Source organism: Callionymus lyra, chromosome 7 (genome assembly GCF_982586985.1).
Source record: "Callionymus lyra chromosome 7, fCalLyr1.hap1.1, whole genome shotgun sequence".
In the NCBI taxonomy this organism is placed as follows: Eukaryota; Metazoa; Chordata; class Actinopteri; order Syngnathiformes; family Callionymidae; genus Callionymus; species Callionymus lyra.
Genome location: NC_141824.1, coordinates 21187892 through 21213425, shown reverse-complemented (window position 1 = coordinate 21213425; position 25534 = coordinate 21187892). Strand labels below are relative to the sequence as shown.

The following is a 25534-nucleotide window of genomic DNA, read 5'->3' as shown; positions in this document are numbered from 1 at the left end:
TTTTTAGTCAAACTTTAAACAAGGATAGGAACGTTAGTGATGTTTTATTCACAGATGTGTTTTAAATCCACCGACAGTTGGCTTTACTCATAAGTTACTGCTTAATAAGTCATTGAAAATGACAGGTTAACAATATTTTTGTCAAATCTTTTGTTAAAAGTGAAACATGGATTTTATATTTCTATCAAATTCAGTATAATACGGTGCCTGAATCTAAAACAGAGGGAAACCTGTGCCAAAAACAGAGTAAATTATCATCTGACATTTGGCTGTAACTGAAATATGAATAAACAAAACATCTGCCCCACTCTGAATTGTTGACAGTTTGTTGTTGTTCTTGGAGGCTAAATATAGCATTCTGCTATCTGCTGCTGGATCACAGAAATATGTCAATATTTACATTTAAATATGTATAATGAAGTTGATATTTAATACAATTTAATACATTTTTACAATACAATTTCATATATATTCCCCTTAAAACGATGAGCCATAACATTCACTAAATAGCCACACTATATGTAACTTTTAGGGGCCATTGATCTAAATTGATGAATAAATACAGCCTCAAAATAATGGGACAACTCTGAACTGTACATAATATTACGTTTTATTTTATTTTGTATATTAATTAATTTGATATGTATTTTATTTAAATTGTCTCAATATACTTTAAATATTTTTAAAAAACGATAGACTAAACTAAGGATCTTTAGGCAATTTATTCATTCATTTTCTGTCGCTTATTGCCTTATGGGGGTTGATCGGGGGGCTATCCTGATCCTATCCCAGATTCTTCGGGTGAGAGGCGGGGGACACCCTGGACAGGCCGCCAGTCGGGCACAGAAAGCCATACAAACGTTCAATCAAACACAATTTTCCCCAAGTTCCCATTCAACCTCTGTATGTTTTTGGACTGTGGGAGGAAACCGGAGTTCCTGGAGTAAACCCACGCAACACGGGGAGAACATACTAACTCCACACAAGTCGTCTCCCTCCCAACCAGGAAGCGAAAATGCAACTGTGTGATGGGATGGCGCTAGCCACTCTGCCACCCTGCGCCCCCTACAGGCGATTTATTAGTTGAATATTAGAAATATATATTATTTCAAATTATCTTGACAAGGAATACTGAAAAAAAGTCTAGCTGTCAGAAACATTTCTACATCCAATTTCATAGTTTCCCCCTCGACTTCATGGGGGACACATGTTCCCAGGACTGTCTCAGCAGAAGAATAAGCATACATTTGATTTTCCATCCATCTTTCAGTTTCTTATTTAAAAAAAACAAACAATAGTAAGTATTAATCACACCCTAGGTAACAATAAGGATGTTCAACGTGCCAAATCCACTTTTGGCCAACTAACTCTTGTGTTGTCTCTGGGTCAAGGTGACCTGATGGCCAAAAACAAATGTGTTTGAGGTGCCCTGATGGGGGCAGTATAGTAAGTAAGTAAGTAATTTTTATTTGTATAGCGCTTTTCCAGACCAGGGTCACAAAGCGCTTAAACAATCAAAACAATATTCAATAAAGTATATAGGTAAACGTGTTCCCTTAAAACTTAAAGTCTGCTCATCAGCACTGTTTGAATAAATAATAGTTGACGTTTGTTATTTATATACACACTTATAAGACAAAATGTTCAATTTACTATCGCTGCTCATCACCAAATATTTAAAGAGTGTTTTTATTTATACTTAAAGGCTGTCCAACACTGTTTGAGTGTATAATAGTTGTTGGTTTTGTTTATTGTTGCATGTAGAAGGAAAAAATGTTACCATCACCACTCTTTAAACAATACATTTTTGATTGTTGGTTTTGTTGTGTACCTCAAAGTAAAGGCTGATTTTTTTTTTACAACAACAAGTATCGAAAAAAATGACTGGTATTGGTATCGACTCCTGAAATTTTGGTATTGTTACAACCCTAATTCAAGTTCAAGTTCAAGTTCTTTTATTGTCAAATATGCATGCATTGAGACATACAGCATAAATTAAATTGTGTTCCTCTCTGACCCACGGTGCTAAACATTAAAGACATTAAACACTTAAAACAATTAAAGACTAAACAGTTATAGACTTAAACAGACATTAATTAAGACATAGAGAAAATATATAAAAATAAATAACCAACAAAATGAAATAAATAATAGATAATAATAATATAATAATCAACTAATAGACAGAATATCAACAAAAATACAAAGCACAAAATTAAAAAGAACACATTAGGATTCAGTTTTAAAAGCCTTTCTAAGTGTCTATTATTTTAATATAATGCAGCCACACCCAAACTGTCTGGCCGGTCATGGTCTGGACCAGCAACATTGCAACTAGCTCAGCCTCACGCTATGAAACGACATAAGACAGTTGTGAAGCCACAGACAGCTACACCTTGATGTGTTGCTTCAAGGAAAAAGCTAAATTGCATCAAGTATGAATCTAATCTCCAACAAGGACCAGCTGTTCTCCTGAATGCGAGACTCAAACTCCGCCAGGCCGCCGTGATTTTCCTCGGACAGAAACGCAGCATAAGGTTGGATCTAACATTTTCCATTGGATCCTACATGAAGGCGCAAAAACAAACGGGGAGGAGGACGGTCGCAGCTCTCTGCCAGGCAATTAACTGGTGATTTGGCACAGCAGAGATTCTACCCAGGTGTCCCGCCCTCTTCCTTGCACAAAACCGGTGTTTTTCCACGCCTCCCGTTTCTCCTGATGGCCTCACAGGCATGACATTAGTTGTGCCAATAAAGCTTTTTATTTGGCTGTCGAAAACGAGACGGAGAGGAAGTGTTCCCACACTTGGCCCTGGCAACCTCAGCCGGGTGGACCGCATTCATTTGAGTCATCCATATTGCTCGGGGAGAAGTTTTGCTGTCATGCAATATAAATGGCTGCCCACGGAGGGCAAAGTGGTTCAAACATATATTGTGCTCTCCGAAACACTCAATGCATGCTTTTAGAGCCGCCGTGCACTCACATCTACATTATTGCTCTGCATTCACCAGCGCTAGGGAAGGGAATAAAAGCATAATTTTCATGTTTTTATCTTGATCATTTTCATATCTTCAAAGCGGTGAAGACATACATTTCAATGAGTAGAATGAAGGATGTGTTTATGAGCTCTCTTTTTTCAATCTTTGCCGTTAAAACCCTGTGAGAGATGGTTTTAAAGTCAAATAATTACGATAATTTTGCCAAAAATAATACTTTAATATATTTGGAGTGACTGGAGTGTCCATATCAATCACGCAAGGGGCCAAAATCTTTGTAAAGTTTGAGTCATTGGCTAGGGATTTGTTCATTTATGGAACTCTCTGTGACAGGAAGTGTATTTTGATTGCAATACTGTCAATCTAGGAGGCCTAATCTGTCTTAAACATCCATTTAGTTTTACTCTGTATAGATGTTGACATCAACTCTTATCTTTTCTCTCCTAAAACTGGAATTCATTTAGATCTTTTCTTGGTCTCTCCTTTCTACAGCTGATGAAGTTAAATTACTTATAAAGTTCACCCCTTTCTGAAATTTCAGCTTACGATAGGTTACGAGAGCTTGGTCCATGATGATGTTATAATGTCTTGACTCCTCCTCCAGCTGGAATCACGCCCCAATTTGTTTAACAACGAGTCCCTTGGAGATGGAAGATTCCGGGATTGATGACACGTAGTGACAAACCTCAATGCTTGACCAATCATAGCAGAGTAGGCGTGGTTATGGTAGAGTAGATTTAATCTCCAAAAATAGCAATTGTTTTCAGCGGGTGGGGCTTAATATCATTTTCTAATGTAAATATTTCAATGAAAAGAGAGTTTTGTACAAACATAAACATACTGATGATACAATAGAGTCCAATATCTATTCAAGACACACTTAAATCAACACATTAGTTGCCCTTAAAATATTTTAACAATGCTTTTCACTACATAATTTTGTTAGGACGACCAGATGGGAGAGTTTGCTTTACTAAGAGATTTTTGAAGTAACCAGCATGAATAAACAGAGGCTATTATTGTCAACACAAACAACAATGCAGTTATACTGATATGACACTAGGGGGAGCCAGAAACAATCTGTTAAATCGTACTTATCGTCGCTTTAAGTAACTTACGAGAGCGAGTTGACAGGTGCAGCGTGCAGCGTTCACTAAGATGCAAACCCATGATTGTTATTCCATATCACAGGTTTTCCTTCTACCATAATGGTGACTGACAGAAGGACGGATTAAGAGACTAATAGGTAAATAAAAAAATAAGTTCCGCCTCAGAGACTTGAAGTCAAATCCTCACGGGCACGTTCCCGGCATCTATTTATGACTCATTTAACTTCGGTTTAATTATATTTGGAGTTAATTTAATCTAATAGAAAACCAACCTTAAGACCTCATTATTAAATCCAATCACCTGTGCGAGGAGAGAGAGGAGTTCTTCTTGGAAGTGACTTTCTCTCTCTCTCTCTCTCTCTCGCTCTCTGTCAATCAATTGATACTCAAAGGAAAAGTTCACCTTCAATCACTGGAGCATTGATATTGTATTAACAGAAGCGAATGAAACGAGTAATCCGCTGCGGGGAAATGTAGAAAGATGAACACCTCAAACTCTCGGCAGTCTCATTTATCAACTTCAGACTTTTGTCACCCTAAAAAAATTGGATTTGGCGGAAAAGAAGTGCAGTTATTCACTCCATCACCGGCCTGTTTTTTTTTTTTACACCCGCCTGGAGTGACGCACAAATGAAGGGCGGCTAAATGATAATTATGTGGATTCACAGCTACTAGATGATGTGAACAACAATATCCGCAAAACAAGTTGAAACAGACTTTTTTTTTGCGTCTTTTTTGTGTGCGTCTTTGATCCAACTCACCTTTCTTGTCCCCGAAGAACAGCGTCTGTTGTGCAGGATTCGACCACTGGAGGGAAGTGTTATCATTGTAATCCACACGACAGGTCATGTTGGCCTGCGTCCCCTCCAGCACCGTCACATTCTGAGTGATGGGGAACTGACCTTGACCACCTGTGGGAGGAGGAGAGCGTCGCCAGTGAGTTAAAGGCTGCGACATGAATAAAGTCCAATCACAAGAGCCGCCTGCTCGGTATTTATTTCACAGGTGCCATAGTGTCGTGCTTTGACTTTCAGAAGAAGGGGATGATATTTAATACGAGACATTTCGGAGGATTGATGCTGGATTTTTTTGCTGTTACACACTGGAATACTCAAATGCAGACAATGAGAAAAGTTTTCCCCTTAAGTGCGAGTCTGTGCACCTTTCATCAAAGTATAAAGAGAATAAAGGGTAATTGACTACATTTTTCTGATGAACATTATTATTACGTTGACCAATTGTCGGTCTGTTTGCTAATTAAAAAAAAAAAGGATGAACATATTTAATGACATATTGAGCTAATAAAGGATGAGAAGCAGATGATTATATTTTAGGTGATCCATCCATCCATCCATCCATCCATCTATCATATTCATCCATAACAGGGAAGAAAAGATGGAATTCCTAAAAGCCTGATTTTGGTCTGTACAATGTCCTAGCTCTTCCTGAACCTAAGTAGTTTCAATTAAAAAAAATCTGGACAGATATCAGATCCTAAATTAGACTCTTTCGAGATATATTTTTTAATATCATTATATTTGAAAATCAGATGTAATTCACGTATAACAGGCATTAAAATTGACAAGAAACGGAAAAAAACAAGGTTCTATAATGAGGTGAACTTTGGCCTGAAAATCCTAAATCCCAACAATGATCCCGTACTGAGACGTGTCGATGGCATCACCGTCAACTTGAAATACATTTCTGATAATAAGCCATAAAGATCCACCACCACTGTTGAAAACATTTTCCCAGAGAAGAAGAAGAATCCGCCTCCGCGCTCTCCACAGAGCGGGAATGTTTTGAGATGCACTTTTGTGTACTTTCCTTTATTGTATTGCATTCTTATTATTATTAATATTGCTATTATAAATCTTGCATTTCGCACTGCTTCCTATCTTTTTATACTTTGATAGTGCACTTCTTTCTTCCTGGTCTGTTTCTCTCCTCTCGCCATAGACTGGAACGATGTGCACCTGACAGCAATCTCTCGTGATTGCTTCCCGCTGTGTTCAGAAGGCGTTGATACTTCGTCTATAGCCCTGGAGCGTCATCTCCAGTAACTCACGATGTGGTCCCGGTTTCTCTTTGTACTCTCAAGTATAAGCCTTTTTTTTTTTTTTTTTTGGAATCGCTGTTGTTGTTCTCCAGGTCTGCCACAGCGCCTGAGCCTTTTTTTTTTTTGTTACCATTTCTTTCCTTGGAGTCTTAATTCTGTTTTCTCGTTCTTTGTGTCTGCGTTTTGTTCTTCGGTCACGTCGCGTCTGGCCTGTAAGTATTCTAGACTTCCGTGCTGTGTTTAAAATCGTGTACTTCTGAATGAGTGCACTACATTTCGTAAACACTGCTCAGTGGAATTAGGTAGAACTTTATTGATCCCTCAGGAGGTCTCCTTTGGGAAAATTATCCACAGCCAATACAGCATTGTTCCATTAAAAAATAATCAAAATAAAATAAGAACAAGTATGCACTTGTGCATTCAAAATTAAGTGGAGAAGTGCGTGATTCGAGACATACCGGACTTCCTTGACTTTTTATAAATAGGCTGCCTTTTTCGTTTTTAATTTTCTACCTTTTTCCCTCCTGTTATTTGCCTCTTTATTCCTCTGCACTAAGGTCTTCTTCCTTCTACCTAGTCATCACATGATAACTATCTTTCTTCTCATTATTTTAAAACCTTTCCCAAATTTGAATACATAATTGTAAATTAAAATGAACACTTTTGTTACTTTAAATAGCCATTTTATGTTCTACAAAAATATTATATGGAAATATTCATTCAAATTAGATGTAAATATTTTGGGATTGTGGTTTATTGATCACTTGGCGAAATTCCTTTTAGAAATAAGTAAAAAGAAAATTGACCTCTGAAGCTTAGTACCAAGAGTAAATCTAAAACTCACGATTTCCACACAGAATCGATCTCTGTTCACTCAAAGTAGATGTTGTTTAAAGCATTAATACAGAAACTACCAACATCTCCAGGAACTACTCATTGTAATCTCATGGCTCCTAAAAAACATCACTCACTTTTCTTCCTCAGAAACTGCAGACCTAACAGGATTTTGAAAGGTGTTAATGTAAACTCCCTCCGTTGAACCCATAATTCCGGCCGATCCTACCAGATGAGTCACCTCAAAAATAGCTTTAAACCCTGCGCTGTCGTAACCACTTCCATTTGCCAACCTGCTTAATGATTAGTCACGTCAACTCCTAGACTCGCCCAGGAAAAAGTTTGGACTTGTTGTGAAACTTCAGCCCTTCTTAATGTCGTCTTCCCGTCACGACGAGGCAGAGGGAGCCAAAATGAAAGCTTTTGGGAAAGCAGAATTCTTAGTGTCAGGAAAAACAAGGTTGGTTTTATTCTCTAAGGGTCTCCCTTATTGCAGGGTCCTAATTGGTAGCACGGCCTAATTAGAGGTAGTCATGCCGTCTGTAGAGTCTCGGCTGCAGTTGGGCGGTAAATTGACACATAATCCTCGACACTGTGGGCCTTAGATCCGAGCGACTGCCTCGCCCTGCGACCGCGGCTCGTCACAGTTTGCAGAAGACAACCAAATGAGGCCTAATCACCCGGCCTTGCCGGATTCTTACCTTCTTATTCTGCATTTGTACATGTCGCCTCTGCAAAGTCCCCTAATTGTCGCCGTCCCGCTTGTGTTCTATTGAACTCTGACGACTAAAACCAATACTGGTTTTGGTTGATTAGGGATAACAAGGAGCCGAGGCTAATAGGAGTAGCACCCATGTGGCATCTTTTAAACCGTCACAGCAACAAAGAGAGTATTCAGGGGTATCGACCGCTTGTTCATGGGTTTTTGTAAACCCTTTTTTTTTTAAACTGGTCTTTGTTCATGTCTTTGACTTTTCTTCATCTTTATCCATTTCAGTCAGTTAATCAACTGCTTGTCTGTTTCTTTAGCAGGTTCTTTCAATCATCCCTGGTTTGAATTATTTTTAATAACTTCATGAATTCTCTGAAGGCAAAGTTCCCATGGATGTGAAAGTCTCATTAGTTTTGGTCGACCAAACAGGTTTGGATTAGCTGAACGATGGTCACTAGTTTTAACCACAAAACAACACAACAACAGTAATAACAAAATGAGAGCGCATATTTCAAGAGCATATTTTAATGTCTTACTCCTGTGCTGTGTCTCAAATCGCAGACTTCTCTAAGTATACTAGAAGTTAGTATACATCAGGATAGTGTACATACTAACTAGTACCCAAATTCTCGACAGATAGTATGTCTCAAATCAAACTCTGCCGCTACGTACTAACCGGAAATGACGCGACAACTAACAAAGGTTGCAACCAGCTGTAGGAACACTATCTGACACCTGCTGGCAGCATGTTTTGAAAGTTTGGATCAAGAAATATGAGAAAAATAAAAAAAATAAAATGAAAAACTTACACCGGTATAACGTTGAAATATTAACGTAGGGGGTGCCGCTCTCAACTTTTTCTCTTGCTGCCTCCATTTGAGTGGTAGTGACTTAACTTCCATTAACAACGTCAACGTCACTAAGATGGCAGCCGTTTTGGGTAGAAAGTGTCGATCGAACCATACTCAGTTTTGTTGGCGTTTTAGTGTGCGCCATGCACACTAAATTGGCGTAAGAATTGAGACGCACTTATGCACTAAAAATACTAAGTTTTAGTACGATATGCGATTTGAGACACAGCTCGTTTCAATTAAAAGTTGGACAGTACTGGGGCGTTATGTCACCCACTAGAACAGGAAGTTCCACTGGATCAAGCCAGAATTGAACTGGGAAGCATCTTTTAACCAAGTCTTATTTGGTTTTTGCTCACTTTTCCTTGTGTTCTGGGAAACAATCATTTCATCCAGTATGTCAACTGGAGCGACAACTTTATAATAATAATAATAATAATTAATCTTTAACCCTTGGAGGTCATGTAAGTGGACACAACGCGTTTGCGCAAAAATGTATCGGCTTAAATACATTTCACATGACTCGTCCATAGCAAAATATCACACCTCTGCTGCACTTCTGTCAGAAGTCTGCGACGAAATCCACTTCAGTGTGGTTTTTAGTACAGAGCAAATTAGTTACGAAGCTGGTTTTAGTCGCATAGATCTCGGGGTCGGGGTCGCAGGGAGACTGGAGCCTATCCTAGAGTCATAGGGCGAGAGGACACCCTGGAAAGGACGCCAGTCTGTCGCAGGGTTAGTTACTCATATTCCTGATAAATCATCGTCCTACCACAGACTTTTGCTGTGAAATGAAGGTCTTCCTATGATGGATGAAAGTTGAGGTTGGCAAGTCGATGCTCAGGGCCTCCAAAAAAAGGTTTTAAGAATACTTCATCATGTTTAATATTGTAAAAACCACTTCTAAAATATCTATGAGTCATTTCTCATAGACATGAAGTTGTATAAGTGGACGCTCAGCTATCATAACAGTCGAACAAGTGTGTTCTGCTCCCGTCCTTCTGTAATGGAGGTGACATTGTCCTCGTTTCTCACAGGTACAGTTCGCTAGAGACATTCCATCCAAGGGAGCAGCTGTCTGCCTCATTAGTCCGCCTCACATGGGGGCGCAGAAGTCCAGGCCAGCCAAGGGGTCCCCGGACCTTCCTTCACCCCCATTGTCCTGATGGAAACCAAAGTCAGCCGGAAGGTGAACACCAGCCTCGACTATAAATAGTAATGCGGAGAATGTTCCCACAAGGGAAAATCACTTATCATGTCATTACACCAGTTCCAGAAAACTGACACGGCTCCATCATTACCAGGAAATTCAAATGATTCTGCTCTGCAAGTAATCCGACCGTTGTGAGACCCAGACGTGTGTGTGTGGGAACATGTGGAGGCTCTTTATATCGGCTCCTGCAGAACTTCTGTCACATCACTGAACAAAAACCCCCATGAAAATGCATGGCAACCATACCCTTGTTAGAGCTTATAGGATCTCTGTATTTCTTTTTATAATTATGCCTTTGAGGCCAATAAGAGATGTTCACATAATCGGAAACGCCGCTGTGTCAAGAATATTGCATTCAAAGAGGCGCAGGTTTGTGTGAGCTCGCAACTAACTGGGCTCCCGCTAATAGATTCATGGAATTGTCTCGACTCACTGTTGCAGTCTGGGGCTCCCTCTCAGTTGAAAAATAACTATTTCATTTTTTATTTTCAAAAGTGATGGAGGCAGTCCTACAATGTTATAGAGCCACTGAGCTGAAAACTCCACAGGAGCCTTTCTTTACTTTGTGATCCAGTCCACTGACTGGTCTTGGAAAACATGCTGGGGGGTGAGTGGGGGGGGGGGATTATAAAATACATCAAGCAGACAGTCGTATGTGACAAAATATAGATGGCTTAAGATTATGGTTTCTCGTGATAATTACATGTTACGTTATTTGTCGAGCTACACTTAAGCTTATGGGTCCAATGAAGTACTCCAGTAGTGATTGGCTAAACAGTCGTTTAGCACTGGTTCACCAAAATAAACAAATGACCTTGGAAATTAAGTAAACCATGTATAGGAACGGCAAATATTGGATACAAGGCTGATAAGAGAATCTCAAGATAGAATCACAAATATATTTAGATAGGAACGTCTTTAGATGCAAATGTCATGACATACAAATACGTGAACATGTGAATATCTTTAAATACAAAAATCTTGATACAAATAGTTCGAGATACAAATATCTTGACATACAAAGATCTTGTGATACGAATAGTTGGAGATACAAAGGTTTTGACATACAAGGATCTTGAGATACAAATATCTTAAAATAAAAAAAGTTCAAGATACAAATATGTTGACATACAAGGATCTTGAGACACAAATATCTTGAGATACAAATATCTTGAGATACGAATAGTTCGAGATACAAATATTTTGACATACAAGGATATTGAGATACAAATATCTTTAGATATAAATATTTTTGGATATGAATAGGTTATAAAAATATATGAACATATGAATATCTTTAGATACAAAAATCTCGAGTTACGAATAGTACGAGATACAAATATCTTGAAGTACAAGGATCTTGAGAAAAAAATATCTTAAGATACAAATATCTTGGGATACGAATAGTTCAAGATACAAATGTCTCGACGTACAAGGATCTTGAGACACAAATATCTTAAAATAAAAAAAGTTTAAGATACAAATATGTTGACATACAAGGATCTTGAGATACAAATATCTTAAAATAAAAAAAGTTTAAGATACAAATATGTTGACATACAAGGATCTTGAGACACAAAAATCTTGAGATACAAATATCTTGAGATACGAATAGTTCGAGATACAAATATTTTGACATACAAGGATATTGAGATACAAATATCTTTAGATACAAACATTTTTGGATATGAATAGGTTATAAAAATATATGAACATATGAATATCTTTAGATACAAAAATCTCGAGTTACGAATAGTACGAGATACAAATATCTTGAAGTACAAGGATCTTGAGAAAAAAATATCTTGAGATACAAATATCTTGGGATACAAATAGTTCAAGATACAAATGTCTCGACGTACAAGGATCTTGAGACACAAATATCTTAAAATAAAAATAGGTCAGGATACAAATACCTTGACATACAAAAATCTTTAGATACTAAAATCCCGAGTTACGATTACGGTTACGATGAGACACAAATGTCTGATAAAAAATATATATATATTGAGATACAAATATCTTGACATACAAGGTTCTCGAGATACCTTGAATTACAAATATCTTAAAATACAAATATCTCGAGATATGAATAGTTTGAGATACAAATATCTTTATGTACAAGGATCCTGATGTACAAATACCTTGAATCACAAATATCTTAAGATACGAATACCTTTAGATACAATTATCTTTAGATGCAATTAGTTCAGGATATGAATCTCGAGATACAAATACCTTGATATACGAATATGTTTCGATACAAATATCTTTTTAGATATGAATATTCCGGGATACTAATAAATTGAGATACAAATATCTTGACATACAATTATATTGAGATACAAATATCTACTGTTTTGTTTTTAATACAAGTTGAAATAAAATAATATTTTCTCTTGTAGGCAGTGATAAACGTCATAATACTTCCTTTTTTTTCATAACAAATTACTTCCCATTCCTCCGTGTGTCCCTGCACCCTGACCCTTCTTCTGATGAGCTGCTGGGCTTCACACCTGCACACTCAAACTGATCACCAGGATGTCACCTTGAACCAACGTTGTCACCTCGGCTGCAGTTATTAGTGATTCTGAGGTGAAGCCCAGTGATCGTGTTGCTTCACTCCAACCCAGATTATACAAGGCCTGTGCTTAACAGCTCTTTTATGCTCATCACTTCATGCACTGACGAAACAAAGTAGCTTCAGTTGCTGAACATGTTTTTGTTATTTTCTGATGGACTAGCCAAAAATATCTTGGGTCTTTTATTTAGCTTTATTAGGTAGCATTTGGGCTTTCAGTTTGTTTTTATTTTTTCATTATTGTACGTACAATGGCTCTAAAAGGCTGATGACCTCAAGTTATTAGATTATTATCTGCTTTTCTGTTGTTATTTGTTCCTTTCCTGATTTCGTTTAACCATTTGTCTTTACATTTATTTCTTTAAAAAAAACATTCAATTACTCACCACATCCTGGTTTGGGAGGACAACCAGAGGGACTGAACCACCCAGCTAAAATGGGGTGTTTTGGGGGTGGTCGGTGACATGTTCCATTTGGACATGTGTTTTATCGGTGATCTTTAATTTGTAATTTTGTTCTTAACAGAAGAACAATTTTTTTTTACGCAATTTTTTTTTCTCTTGTGCAGTACGAGATTATGTTTATTTATCTATATTTGGCCTCATCTGTCGACTCCACTACTGACTTTCCTGTCACAATCTCAATGATTGTATTTCTCATCACTGCTTGTGTAGTAAAACTGCATGAGCAGTACACAAGTCTGTCTGTGGGTAACTTATCCTACCGGCTGTAGATCTTAAAGGAGTGAACGCTAATTTGGATTGCGGGCCTGAACATCAGGAAATCATTAAAGTAGTTTTTTGGTGGAAACCTTTGGAGTAAGATGATTCATTGTGAAACTACAATGAAGATATAACAGCGAACTAACAGCTTTGTGCTTTAGAAAGAATTCAGACAGACATGTAAACTCTCTCTGCTCTACTTTATCTTTCACAAGTTAAATGTGTGACTTTAAACCAGACCTGATTTCTATTCTTTGTTTAAGCCTCAGATTATTTACCTGACAAAGATATACTCTTCTTTTCTTCTATTTTTTTGGAGCTCAACTCGATTCTTTCATTATCTGCTGCTGTGTAAACTCAGGGTCAAGGTGACCCATCCCTTGTGTTGTCTCTCTGGGTCAAGCAACACGAAGGACAAAATAATTACATTTGTTTTCGGGGCCTTTGAGATAACACGAGGGTTAAAGGTCACATGGGTTGAGTCTGCACCTGCAACGATTGTCTTTACACAATGTACACTTGTGTCTTCACAACAACACAAGTGGCGCTTGTGCGAGGGCTGAGTGGATCTCGTGGAACGAGGGAAAAGTCACGTGCAGTTCAGTGTGTGTGAAGAAGTGAGTCAACATTGTGTGTAGCATGTGGCGTCGAGTGAATTTAAATACGGATTAAGGCGGAGCGCAGCTGTGTGTTTTAGCCTCCGTGAGTCACGGGGAACAAACAGTTCCGGAAGACGTAATGGAGGTTTGAAGGTTGCCTGCTCCTCTGATGATCCAGTCTCCCGCTGATGACAAAGTGACAAATAAACGTGCGTCTCGGCGGCGATGCCTTCGGGGAGGACAGTCCATCCCTTAAACCGAGAACACATCAGCGCCGCCGCACGTCAATACTGGAGTAATAGTATCCGTTCTGGAGTGGCTGAACGTATTATATGAAACGTGAAGAGACGGCGAGGTCTGCTGCAGGTTGTGGTAGAAAAAGCACCGCCACTCCGGGCGAATAAAAGGTGAGGATTGAGTAACCTGAGACAGAAAGGAGCCGGCGCCCTCGAAAACATGAATACCATTAGATTTTTTTTTTTCTTTTTTTTCAAATAACACTGCCTCTTTCACCAGGAACATCTCCAAGCAGTAAAGATCAGTAAAGATCAGTCACATTTCTCTTCACCTCCCTCTTTCCAATCCTGCCTCCCCACACTTTCTCAAAAGGGAGGTCCAGATTAAAAACATGAAGTCATGAACTTAAGGATCTCATTCTGTCAGAAAAAAAAAGGATAAATCAATCATGCTTTAAGGAGTAGCTTCTATATGTTTATATCGTCTTCCAAACATTTCCAAACAACAGCCTTCCAATGGGTCCGACTCCTGCAGCTGTAATTGGTCCCTGGACAGTGCTTCCCCTCTTTTTTTCATGGCAGTCACATGGATCTGAGAGCTGCTGTTTTTATTTTTAGTGCTAAGCCCAGAAAGCCCACTCCTGGGAGCGCTGGAACTGACAATATCACCCTGAGCTGCGAGATTACGGTCCGTGCTCAAGTCGGCCACCAGCAACACAGATCATCAGTCACAATGTCAGCACACAGCAGATTAGTGCAGACAATTTCGGAGCGTCGCCGGCACACTCCCGCCGCGACATTAACTTCCACCCAGAGACAGGCATCAAATATTTACCTGAGGAGATACAATTACGCCAGACAAGAGTGATGAGGAGAGCGGAGATTAGTCTTTAAAAAATGCAACCAGATGAAAAGACAATGAAAGATTTAAAGCGAGACATTTCCCCCCTCTTCTCTTCTATTTAGGCACTGAATAAAACATCTTTGATAACTCTCTCCGTGGCGATGCACAACACTACACCGAAACCAGTTTATTTCAATCACCGCTGGACGTCGGTCGGACACGGTACCATGCCGTGTAAAAATGTTAAACCCAGATGAAGCTTGTGTTGTCAATTATGAGTCAAACTCAAGGCCCAGGGCGAAAATCCGGCTGGGCCAGCAAGAGATTTGAAATAAAAAAGTATCTCATCAAAGATAGAAAGAAATTAATGTGGAAACTTCAGAAAAAAGGATAGAATTAAATGAGAACGTCTTTAGTGACCTGCCTACGTGTTACATTTATATTTTTATTGGCCTGAAATCAGTATACAGAACATTTTGTTTGGTATGTGACCCAGATTGTGATCAACATTTTTGACCCCATTTGAGATTGAGTTTGACTCACTGAGTGTAAATTCAAAACACTAGTCATACAAGATAAGTCCCCAGCTAATGTGTAAGTAAGTAAGTAAGTAAAGGTAATTTGTAAAGCGCTTTTCTAGACCAGGGTCACAAAGCTCTTTAACAATCACAAACAATACACAGTTAAAGTAACAGTATACACTTCAAAAGATCAAGGCACATAAGACAAACACAGGAGACCCAGAAAATCAGGGAAAAGCCTGAACAAATAAGAATGTCTTAAGATGCTTTTTGAAGGAGTCAGTAGATCATCAAACACAGAGGGAGAGTTAGTTGAGCTTAGGAGCAACAGCCTGGAAGGATTTCTCTCCTCTGGTCCGGAAGCTGGTCAGGAACCATCAGAAGATTCTGATCCACAGACCTCAGAGCCAGAGCTGGGGTGTAAGGCTGGATCAGATCAGTGATGTAAGGAGGAGTCTGACCATGAATAGTTCTGAAAGTAATCATTTTAAAATTGATTCTGAAAGAACCTGGCAGCCAGTGCAGATTTTTAAGGATTGGGGAATTGTGAGTTTCTTCTACTAGAGTGGCTCAGAATTCTCGCTGCAGAGTTGTGTATTGATTGCAGTTGAGACCTTAAAAGGTCAGACAACGGTCTAGAAATGATTATCATGGCTAACTATTATATATATATTTTTTTTTTTTGTACGATTTAAAAATGATTGATGACTAGATTTATCCTAAATGCAACATGTTATAGGACTTAATTTCCTCTTTCTTCTCTTGTAAGTAGTTCTTGTTCATGATTGTACTTGTTGATAAGTTCTCTTTTTCTGCTAATGTCATTGTTACTCTATCCTTCCATCTTCTACTACTTCGCAGACGCAGTTGCCAGAGCAAAAAGGCCCAAGTTTCCTTCTTTTTAGAAATCTTTTCCAGAGAACATGGCCTCTTCGACCCACGGGTCGTAAACTTGTAAACTTGCTCTGCCCACACTCTGGAATAAAGGGAATAAAGATCATCACAATTCACAATATTTTGATATATATTATCATCAAATGTAAAAAAGAAAATCTCATATTCCCAACTATACCACACAAACTAATTTATAACAAAGTGAAAACCAAATATAGATTGCAGAAGAGAAAACAGAATTAGTAAATTCCCTCTAATCTGTGGCCCAGTCCCGACCAAACTTTACTTATGGCGGGTATGTTTGAACCCTACAAAAGTAATTTGTCAATTGTTTTTAGGGGAATTATGGACTGCTTGTGGGGAATCTGGTTTATTTATTTTGCAATAGAAACTGTTGACAAATTGCTTCATTAAGATGGTTACACAAAATGCTAATGGTTACATTAATTAAACTTGTCTAAAACATAGTTTAAAGGCACTGAAATGAATTTAATGGATTACACAGAAAATCTAGACGTTAAAAATTACAAATAAATTAAATTAAATTTTGAACATCTTTAGAATACTGCAAGACAACTTAACCTTAGGAGTACCTTAAAGTGTTCCAGTGAAGACCGGACTACTGCTGAAACTGCAACCCTTAATAAATGATATAAAAATATATATAAAAGTGTGGGAAAGTGTCATCAAAACAACACACAAAACTTCATGATCAGTTTTTCAAGGACTGGAAGAGAAAGGAGTTTAGCTTCTATATGTCATTTGTGTCTCGATGATGTATTTGCCTCCTGAAGTTTTGATCCAGTCCTGGTTTCTTTGAATCTCACCGGTGTTGGATGAGATGTGTGCAGACAGTGTGAAGCATAATGCGTTCAGAGTGCCTGTCGAATGTGTATTAAAATAATCTCCAGCCGCTTCTCTACGGGCGTTTATCAGAATGCAGGTCAGACGACGGCCTGATGGAATCACAGTCTGACAATTTTAGAATATGATACTTTATTGATTTTGCCAGTAGGATATCTCGAGAAGTGTAAAAAAAAAAAAGGAAAAAAGGAAGAAAGCGAAGCTGATATTCATGGCTGCACTTTAAAGCTGGATTAAGAGGCTCACTTTATGAATGTCAATGGAAATGTCTCGCATCTCTTTCTGACACTTGCAGACCACGAGAAAGCGGATCATTAGAGAGCTGTGTTGCATGTTTAATTTCAATGACTCGTCTAATGGCCAGAGTTTCAGGGGCCGTGAGCTGAGAAATTCGTGGAACATCTCTGCAGAGGAGAACAGAGAGTTAGCGAGGGGAAGAATGAGCCGTGGCACCGGCGTAGCCTTTCTCAGTTTCAGCTGACTGCACCAAATAATGGAAAGCAGTGTCTTGATGAATGGCTGGAGAGCAGTCAGGCACGGCGGCGCAGAATAAACTGCAGGAAGGTTATGAGAGGAAAACAAAACAGAAATGTATTTTAGGGAAGAGACTGATGCCTACGTTCGTTACCGGAGCAATTATTAATAACCCAAGGACCTTCTCGCAGTTTATCAAGTGGCGAGTGTTTGTTCTTGGCAAACATTCATCCAGGAAAAGAGAATGTCAACGAGACACTGTCATAGAACGACAGGTGTGCGGCCACTTTATTAGACTACAATCACATTAGAAAAACAATCAAGATTTTTTTTTTTTTTTTATCTGGGTGTGTTTGATGGCTGTCGTTAGAATGAGATTCATAAATGTCACGGTTCAATGAATGCAGATGGAGGACAAAAGTGTTCTCAATAGTCGATGTATCTTAACGCCAGATGTGTGCGACCATAAGAGCAGATATGAACATGAACACACACCTGGGAAAAGTGTGGCTCTGAGGACACAAGGTCGTTCAATTAAGAAATAATGTGGCCCTTCAGAGTCGAACAATGAAACTGATGTGGAAACAGATTTTAATTTACTTTGTATTCTTTATGGCTAGATCAACCAAATTGAAAATCTTTGTCTTTAACTTTATTTTGTCAAGGACATTTATCGTTAGGACAGGTAACTTTCAAGGTAACCTTTAAGTTGGATGAGAAACTTTCACGTTAGTAACTGTCACATTGGGAGAAAAACTTGCTCATGCTCAGATGGGAAACTTTCATGTTTAGATCAAAAACTTTCAAGTTACTAACTTTGACGTTAGGAAGAGATACTTTCACTATAGGACCAGTAACTTTCACGTTAAGACAAGAAACTTGAACGTAAGGACGAATACTTTAACTTAAGGACGAGAAACTTTAACGTGAGGATGAGAAATTTTAATGTAATGACGACAAACTTTAATTTAAGGACGACAAACTTTAACTTAAGGACAAGAAACTTTAGTGTAAGGACGAGAAACTTTAACGTAAGGAAGAAAAACTTTAATGTAAGGACGAAAAACTTCAACTTAAGGACGAGAAACTTTAACTTAAGGACGAGAAACTTTAATGTAAGGACGAGAAACATTAACATAAGGACGAGAAACTTTAACTTAAGGACGAGAAACTTAAACTTAAGGACGAGAAACTTTAATGTAAGGATGAGAAACTTTAATGTAAGGACGAAAAACTTTAACTTAAGGATGAGAAACTTTAACTTAAGGACGAGAAACTTTAATGTAAGGACGAGAAACTTTAATGTAAGGACGAAAAACTTTAATTTAAGGATGAGAAACTTTGACTTTAGGACCAGAAACTTTAATGTAAGGACGAAAAAACTTTAATTTAAGGATGAGAAACTTTGAATTAAGGACCAGAAACTTTAACTTAAGGACGAAAAACTATAACTTTAGGACGAGTAACTTTAACGTAAGGATGAAAAACTTTACCGTCAGGACAAGTAAATTTCGCGTTAGTAGTAGCGGCCATTTTTTCTAAATGTTATCCTTCATCCGAAGTCAATAGTTTGAAGCAGATTTGTCACCAGAGGTAAATTCTTGAAGACTGTGGGATCAGTGCATATATAACCTTTTGATAAATATTAATTCTCTCACCAGCAGACACTTCTAAAAACTTGAAGATCAGAGGGCCACAGATTAAAAACTCTATGTCCCAAACGCCTTACATGCATTTTTAAATCAATTAAACTGCTCAGTTTTAATTAAAGAGAAAGAAACATTTCAAAATACTCCAGGACTCATTGTATGTACTTTTGTGTGTACACAAGATAAATAAATCCTCAAAAACCTGAAACTCACTAGGTATTTAAGCTCACAACACACTCTGGAGAATGTAATAATTAATCACTGGTGTTTCTGTTACTTGACAAAATTGTAATTAATTGGCCAACTCTAAACTGTGTGGCCTATTTGCCAGCATGTTTGAAGGAGAAGAAGTAGAAGATCCGCAGTGTATAAATATTCCATTTAATTAAAATTGCGGGGGCCTCTTGTGGAGCGCCTTCCTTGGTGGAGGGAACAAGAAATAAGCGAGCTCGCCGCCTCCCATGTGAGACAAATACAGAAAGCTGTGTGTTCCAGACTCAGTGTGAGTTCTGTAATGGCGCGACTTACATTTTTCTCTTCACATCCAGCTGGATTCACAGCGCTACTCCCCTTTTCCTCTCGCTGTAATAACTTGGCAGATGCATTATACCTCCTCAATGCTTCAAAGATCACATTGGTTCTAACTCCATTTGCCGCTGTATGTCTCCGCTTTGATTAATGTGGCTGTCACATATTGTGCTTTTCAGTCAAGTTTTCGCTAACTTACTAACTTCTCAACTCAGTAACCGGACAAACAATTCAATCTCGGAGAGAGGGATTTAGTGTTTTAGTTTACTAGTCATCTTTGTAGAGAAATGGCTAACTTAAATGTCAGAAACTTTCTTAATTATACTTTTATTAAAAACAAACAAAAAAAAATGAACTGTGACTTAAATTGAATTGTTAAATAAACAAAAACAATACAACTACCAGAATAACATGCATTATATCTAGGGGTGTTTATTGGAAATAATCTGGCAATAAAATACATATGACGATACAAACAATATGATATATAGTGAAACTGAAGAATTACAGACCACGTGACTCTTGACAAAGTCGTAACTGCTTTATTTTTTTTTAAACCAAAAATGTCCAAACGTCAGCTTTAAAAGCTGCTGTAGTTGACTGTATCCTCTCACCCTCAGTCATCGCAACGTAAAACAAGAACCACACACAGAGAGTGAATACCTCTGCCAAGGAGCACATTATTACACTAAACTAAACTGAAAACTAAACCATTCATGTAATTAGCTCTGCTGCATTCAAAATCTAGATAGGTAGGGTGGGTTGATGGATGGATAGGTGGTTAAGTTGGTTGATGGATGGATGAATGGATGAATGGATGAGTAGATGTGTGGGTGGATGGATGGATGATAGATAATAGACGGACGGACGGATTGATGGATGGATGGATGGATGGGTCGGTGGATGGATGGATAGGTGGGTAGATGGATAGGTGGGTAGATGGAAAGATGATAGATAATGTACGGACAGAAAGGGATGGGTGGGTGGATGGATAGGTGGGTGGATGGATGGATGGGTAGGTTGGTAGATGCATAGATGATGGATAATAGATGATAGATTGATGGACGGACAAACCGGCTGGGAATGGCTGGATGGATGGGGTTTGGTAAATGGATGGATAGTTGGTTTGATGGATGGATGATCGATAATGGATGGAAAGACAGACAGGGATGGATGGATAGGTCGGTGGATGGATGGATAGGTGGGTGGATGGATAGATAATAGATAACGGACGGACAGACAGACAGGGATAGATGGATGGATAGATGGATGGATGGATAGGTCGGTGAATGGATGGACAGGTGGGTCGATGGATAGAGAATAGGTGATAGATTGACGGACCGACAGACAGACGGGGATGGATAAACTAAGACTTCCTGTGCCCTGAAGGTGAAGAGATGAACAAAGATCCACAGATTCATTCTAATGTAGCAGGATAAAGTAACGTTTAGCTGAATAAGTTGTAACGTCATCTTACTTTTCACTTGGTATCTTACATCACCAACATCAGCTGGATGCAGCGACACAAGCCTGGAATGGCTTCACCCTGAATCTCCCGCAGACGCTCAATAACCAGGAGAAAAACAAGCACAGCTTCAGCTCATGACTTGTTGGCCGCTCTCGGTAGCACATGTTTACCTATTTTGGTTACTTGAGTCTGAATCCACAACCCCCCTTGTCATCTGCTCGCCCACAAACCAGCCAGATGTCAGCATGATTTGTGAGCCGCGTTTAAATGTTGGGGAGAAGAGAAAGGTGGTGACAGCCTGCAATTACGTTTCCCTCAAAAACACATTTGACATATATAATGTGTGATATCCAGGACTGACGCTTGCTAACAGTCACGGAAATGTTTCCTGTCTCCGCTACGCCTGAAGCAACTGTAGGTAAAAAAAAACAAGTTTGCCATTTTACACAGTCGCTGAACAAAGTTCCCTTCTCTGCATCTCAACGTGTGACTTTCAGTTTAAATTTCGGGTGACATATTACTTGCATTGGTCCAGTGATATTTTCTCCGACTGTCACATCTCCTCCATGCTATTGTCACGTCTTCTGACACGTCTATATTTCAACCCTGGCAAACAACTTCCAGCGAGGCTTTTAGCAAAGAGCTGAGAGAAAATGTCATCTGGCAGCGTCTCTTATGAACTGATGTGAAGAATCTATTGATAACTTTTATGAAGGCTTTAGCTCACGGAGATGTCTCCTGACCTTTTCGGCCCAGTTATGAGTAAGAGAGCAGCTCGAGCACCACGGGCGCAGCTTGAAGCGGTTTCCAAATCCACGCTGGAGATGAAAGATGACTGGCTGTTGGGAAACTGAGGCCTGGAAATGTCCGTCTAGTTTCTTGATTGGAATCATCGAGTAAGTCAGTCCTTCTAGAAAGAAGGGCCACAAAAAGACCACAGGACCACAGGTCTGGACGACCACACGATCAGCGGGATGGCTTCAGACTAAAATGCCAGAATATATTAAGGGAGGACGGACCACGAAAACACTAGAGGACCACAGGACTAGAGGACCGGAAGATTAGCAGGATGACTTCTGGCTAGCTCGCTAAAATATTGAAGGCCACATAAAGACTAGAGGACCAGAGAATCAGTGGGATGACTCCTAACTAGCTCGTCAATATATTAAGGAGGGTAGGGCCAGAAAAAGACTAGAGGACTATAGGATCAGCAGGATGGCTCCTGGTTAGCTCGCTAATATATTGATAAAGGATAGGTCACAAAAAGACTAGAGGACCAGAAGATCAGCGAGATGACTCCTGGTTAGCTCGCTAATATATCGATGAAGGATAGGTAACAAAAAGACTAGAGGACCAGAGGATCAACGGGGTGACTCCTTGCTAGCTCGCTAATATATTGAGGAAGAACGGACCACGAGAAGACAAGAGGGGCAGCGGATCAGCTGGATGACTACTGGTTAGCTCGCCAATATATTGAGGAAGGACAGACCACGAAAAGACGAGAGGACCAGGGGTCAAGAGGACCACAGGATCAGTGGGATGGCTCCTAGCTAGCTCGCCAATTTATAGAGGAAGGTTAGGCCATGAAAAGACTAGAGGACTACAGGATTAGCGGGGTGACTCTTTGCTAGCTAGCCACTATTTTGAGGAAGGATGGACCACAAGAAGACAAGAGGACCAGAGGTCAGGAGGACCACAGGATCAGCGGGATGACTCGGCTCTCCATTTAAGAAGACACTTATAGACGTTTACAGTGCGCTGTCTCTAGGCTGGTGTTGGATGGTTTTCCTGGAAATTGAGGGCTATCTCAAGTCACATCACGGAACAAGATGTCGGGCTCTTGGTGTCCCAGACTTTACCGAAAAAGGGAATCTTGGTTCACGTCTGTCCTCAGAGCTGTTAGATAAAAGTATTTCTGGCGAAAACACATTTTCCTGGTCGATCGGTTCTTTCTAACGACTCTTCAGATATTTCTGATTAGGGGTCACAGAGTTCTTTCGTGGACCCGTTGCCATGTGTACGTATTGTTTGTGGGGCGGACACTCTCAATATTTCCTCACAAAGGCTGAATTGCAAACCTTAAGTAAATTGCTTGTGAAAAAAGTAAGGGAATAAGTTCAATCAGTGATATAGAAGTTTAGTGAGGCCATGTTTCCTAATCTCAGTTTATTTGCTCTTACTTTGTTCTGGGCTGATTTCAATGTTACACTAAAAGGCACCAAGTCAGCACATACCTCCCCCAAGTCAGTCACACAACGTAGAATCAAGTCCGTTGCATACTTTTAATAGTTCAACAGATGTGTTAGACCAGTGCTAAAAAAATTACTGACTACTCTTAACCACCATTGACATTTGAGCATTGAATGAACTGATTTTTTTTTATTACTACTAATTCTGTCACCACAGTCATTTCAAAGTTTATTAATTTATTTTAGGTAATACCTTTTTTTAAAAAGCTGTATTTAAAAAAAAACCTGGGTGCGCGACCAGAAGCAGTCAGAAGCCCCACAAGTGAGTAACAAAACTTCCCTGCAATAAAATGGAACTACAACGTTTAAAAGGTTTCATTAAAATGTGTTATTTATCTATTTATTTATTTATTTTGTGTGTCTTTTTGAAGATAGTAAGACAGAGACGGTGCCTGACTAGTAGAGAAAGGTGTTATGGTGCTTATGGTCGTGGAAGCGAAATGGCTTTGAAGCGTGTAGAGGAGAGAAAGTGTTGGACCAAGACTGTAGGAAATGACAAAGAGGATGAAAATCCAAAAAGGTTCATGGATGAATGAAGAGGTTCTGAGTGACAAGGAAGGACACTCAAGGTGAAAATTGAAGACTTGCTGTGAAAATCTCTATATTATCGGATATAAATAACTATGGTCTGACACGGTAAAGACATGAATTAACAGCAACTTAGAAGTAAAGTCATCGACAGCACAACTGCTGCAGAGGCGTCTGTTGAGTCATGTCTGTTGCTGGTGCCGCATTAGTGACGGTCAGTCAAACTTCCACTAAATACCGGGACAAAATCACAGAGTTAAGCAACAGCTGTTCTCAATAATGGTTGTTGGTTACTTTCAACACTCACAATTTATCTTCTCTAATATCTGTGATTAAAAAATCTTGGAGTGAATAAATGAATCTGATTAATGCCATCGTTGCATGTGTGGACTTTATGAGTGAACCATGTCTTTAAAGAACCACTAATATGAAAACCAGACTCTCCTGACTCACTCACATGTTCGAAAGTTGACTCTTCCTCTTCAAATACAACCCGTCGGTTTTCATTTGCTTACATGTGAATTTATATATACGATGGAAATCATAACACGACCATTAAGATCGCTAACCTTGACTAGAAAAACAGCTGTAGCTAATCATTAACGCTACATATTACTGCGTAATATTATTACATCTGAAATAAATGTCATTGAAAGTGTGCCGTTGATAAAAAAAAACATATCCACTGAGAAAAAATACATGCCATCGTCCAAACCCAGCGTAGAACATAGGATGAAAAAAAAAAAGTTAAGCTACACGAGGTATGTAATCTATAAAATTATATTTAACTAAAACAGTCGCGTGGTTTTTGTAATTCTTACATCTCTATTAACAAAGAAATTACTTACATTTGTGGCTCGGCGTTTTCCTGCTATTGATTTTAGTCTTGCGCAAGGCATTCTGGGATACCACTTACTACCAATTTTGGTCTTGAGAAACGAGTTTGAGGAATGAGGAGATTAACGGTAGGGACCCTTGGACACTCATTATGACCATATTTTGAAGTTATTACTTTTTAAAAGTTCCCTTCTTAAATCTTGGCGAACAAGAGGTTACTAGAGCAGTCCATTATGACGTAATAATGGCTTCACTCCTCCTCCAGCCAGCTGTAATCACGTCCCACTTTGTTTATACACCGAGTCCCTTTGGAGGTGGAGACTTTTGGGAATGATGACACTTGGTGACAAACCCTGATGATCGACCAATCACAGCTGAGTGGGCGTGGTTATGATAAACAAGATTTTCAAGTGTTTTCAGTGGGTGGGGCTTAAGAACATTTTCTAACGTTAATATTTCAATGAAAAGAGTTTTGTACAAACAGACACATACAGAAGATACAATAGAGTCCAATATCTATTTAAGACACATTTAAATCAACACATTAGTTGCACTTTAAAGTAGTTTTTATATCTTTCATTGTGTCTCAGATACAACAGTAAAGACACCTTTGCATCATTATTGTATTCACTCGGGGTCTCTTGTTTCTGTTCTCTAATAACCAGTAAAGAGTGAAAGAGAAGCTGCGAGGTTTGAACACAGGACACATTCAAGTCATGTGTCGTACTCCGTTGTCCACTTAACTTCCCCACCAGCACATTTCAA

General features: G+C 39.0%; 1 protein-coding gene across 2 annotated transcripts in view; it reads right to left on the bottom strand.

Moving 5' to 3' along the window:
* cadm2b (cell adhesion molecule 2b) overlaps positions 1 to 25534 on the bottom strand; it is a 246341-nt gene that overhangs the window by 58153 nt on the left and 162654 nt on the right. For both annotated transcript variants that reach the window (XM_087795131.1, XM_087795132.1), the window contains exon 3: positions 4868 to 5017. In XM_087795131.1, coding sequence (XP_087651257.1) covers positions 4868 to 5017 — 150 coding nt within the window. The remainder of the gene's footprint in view (positions 1 to 4867; positions 5018 to 25534) is intronic.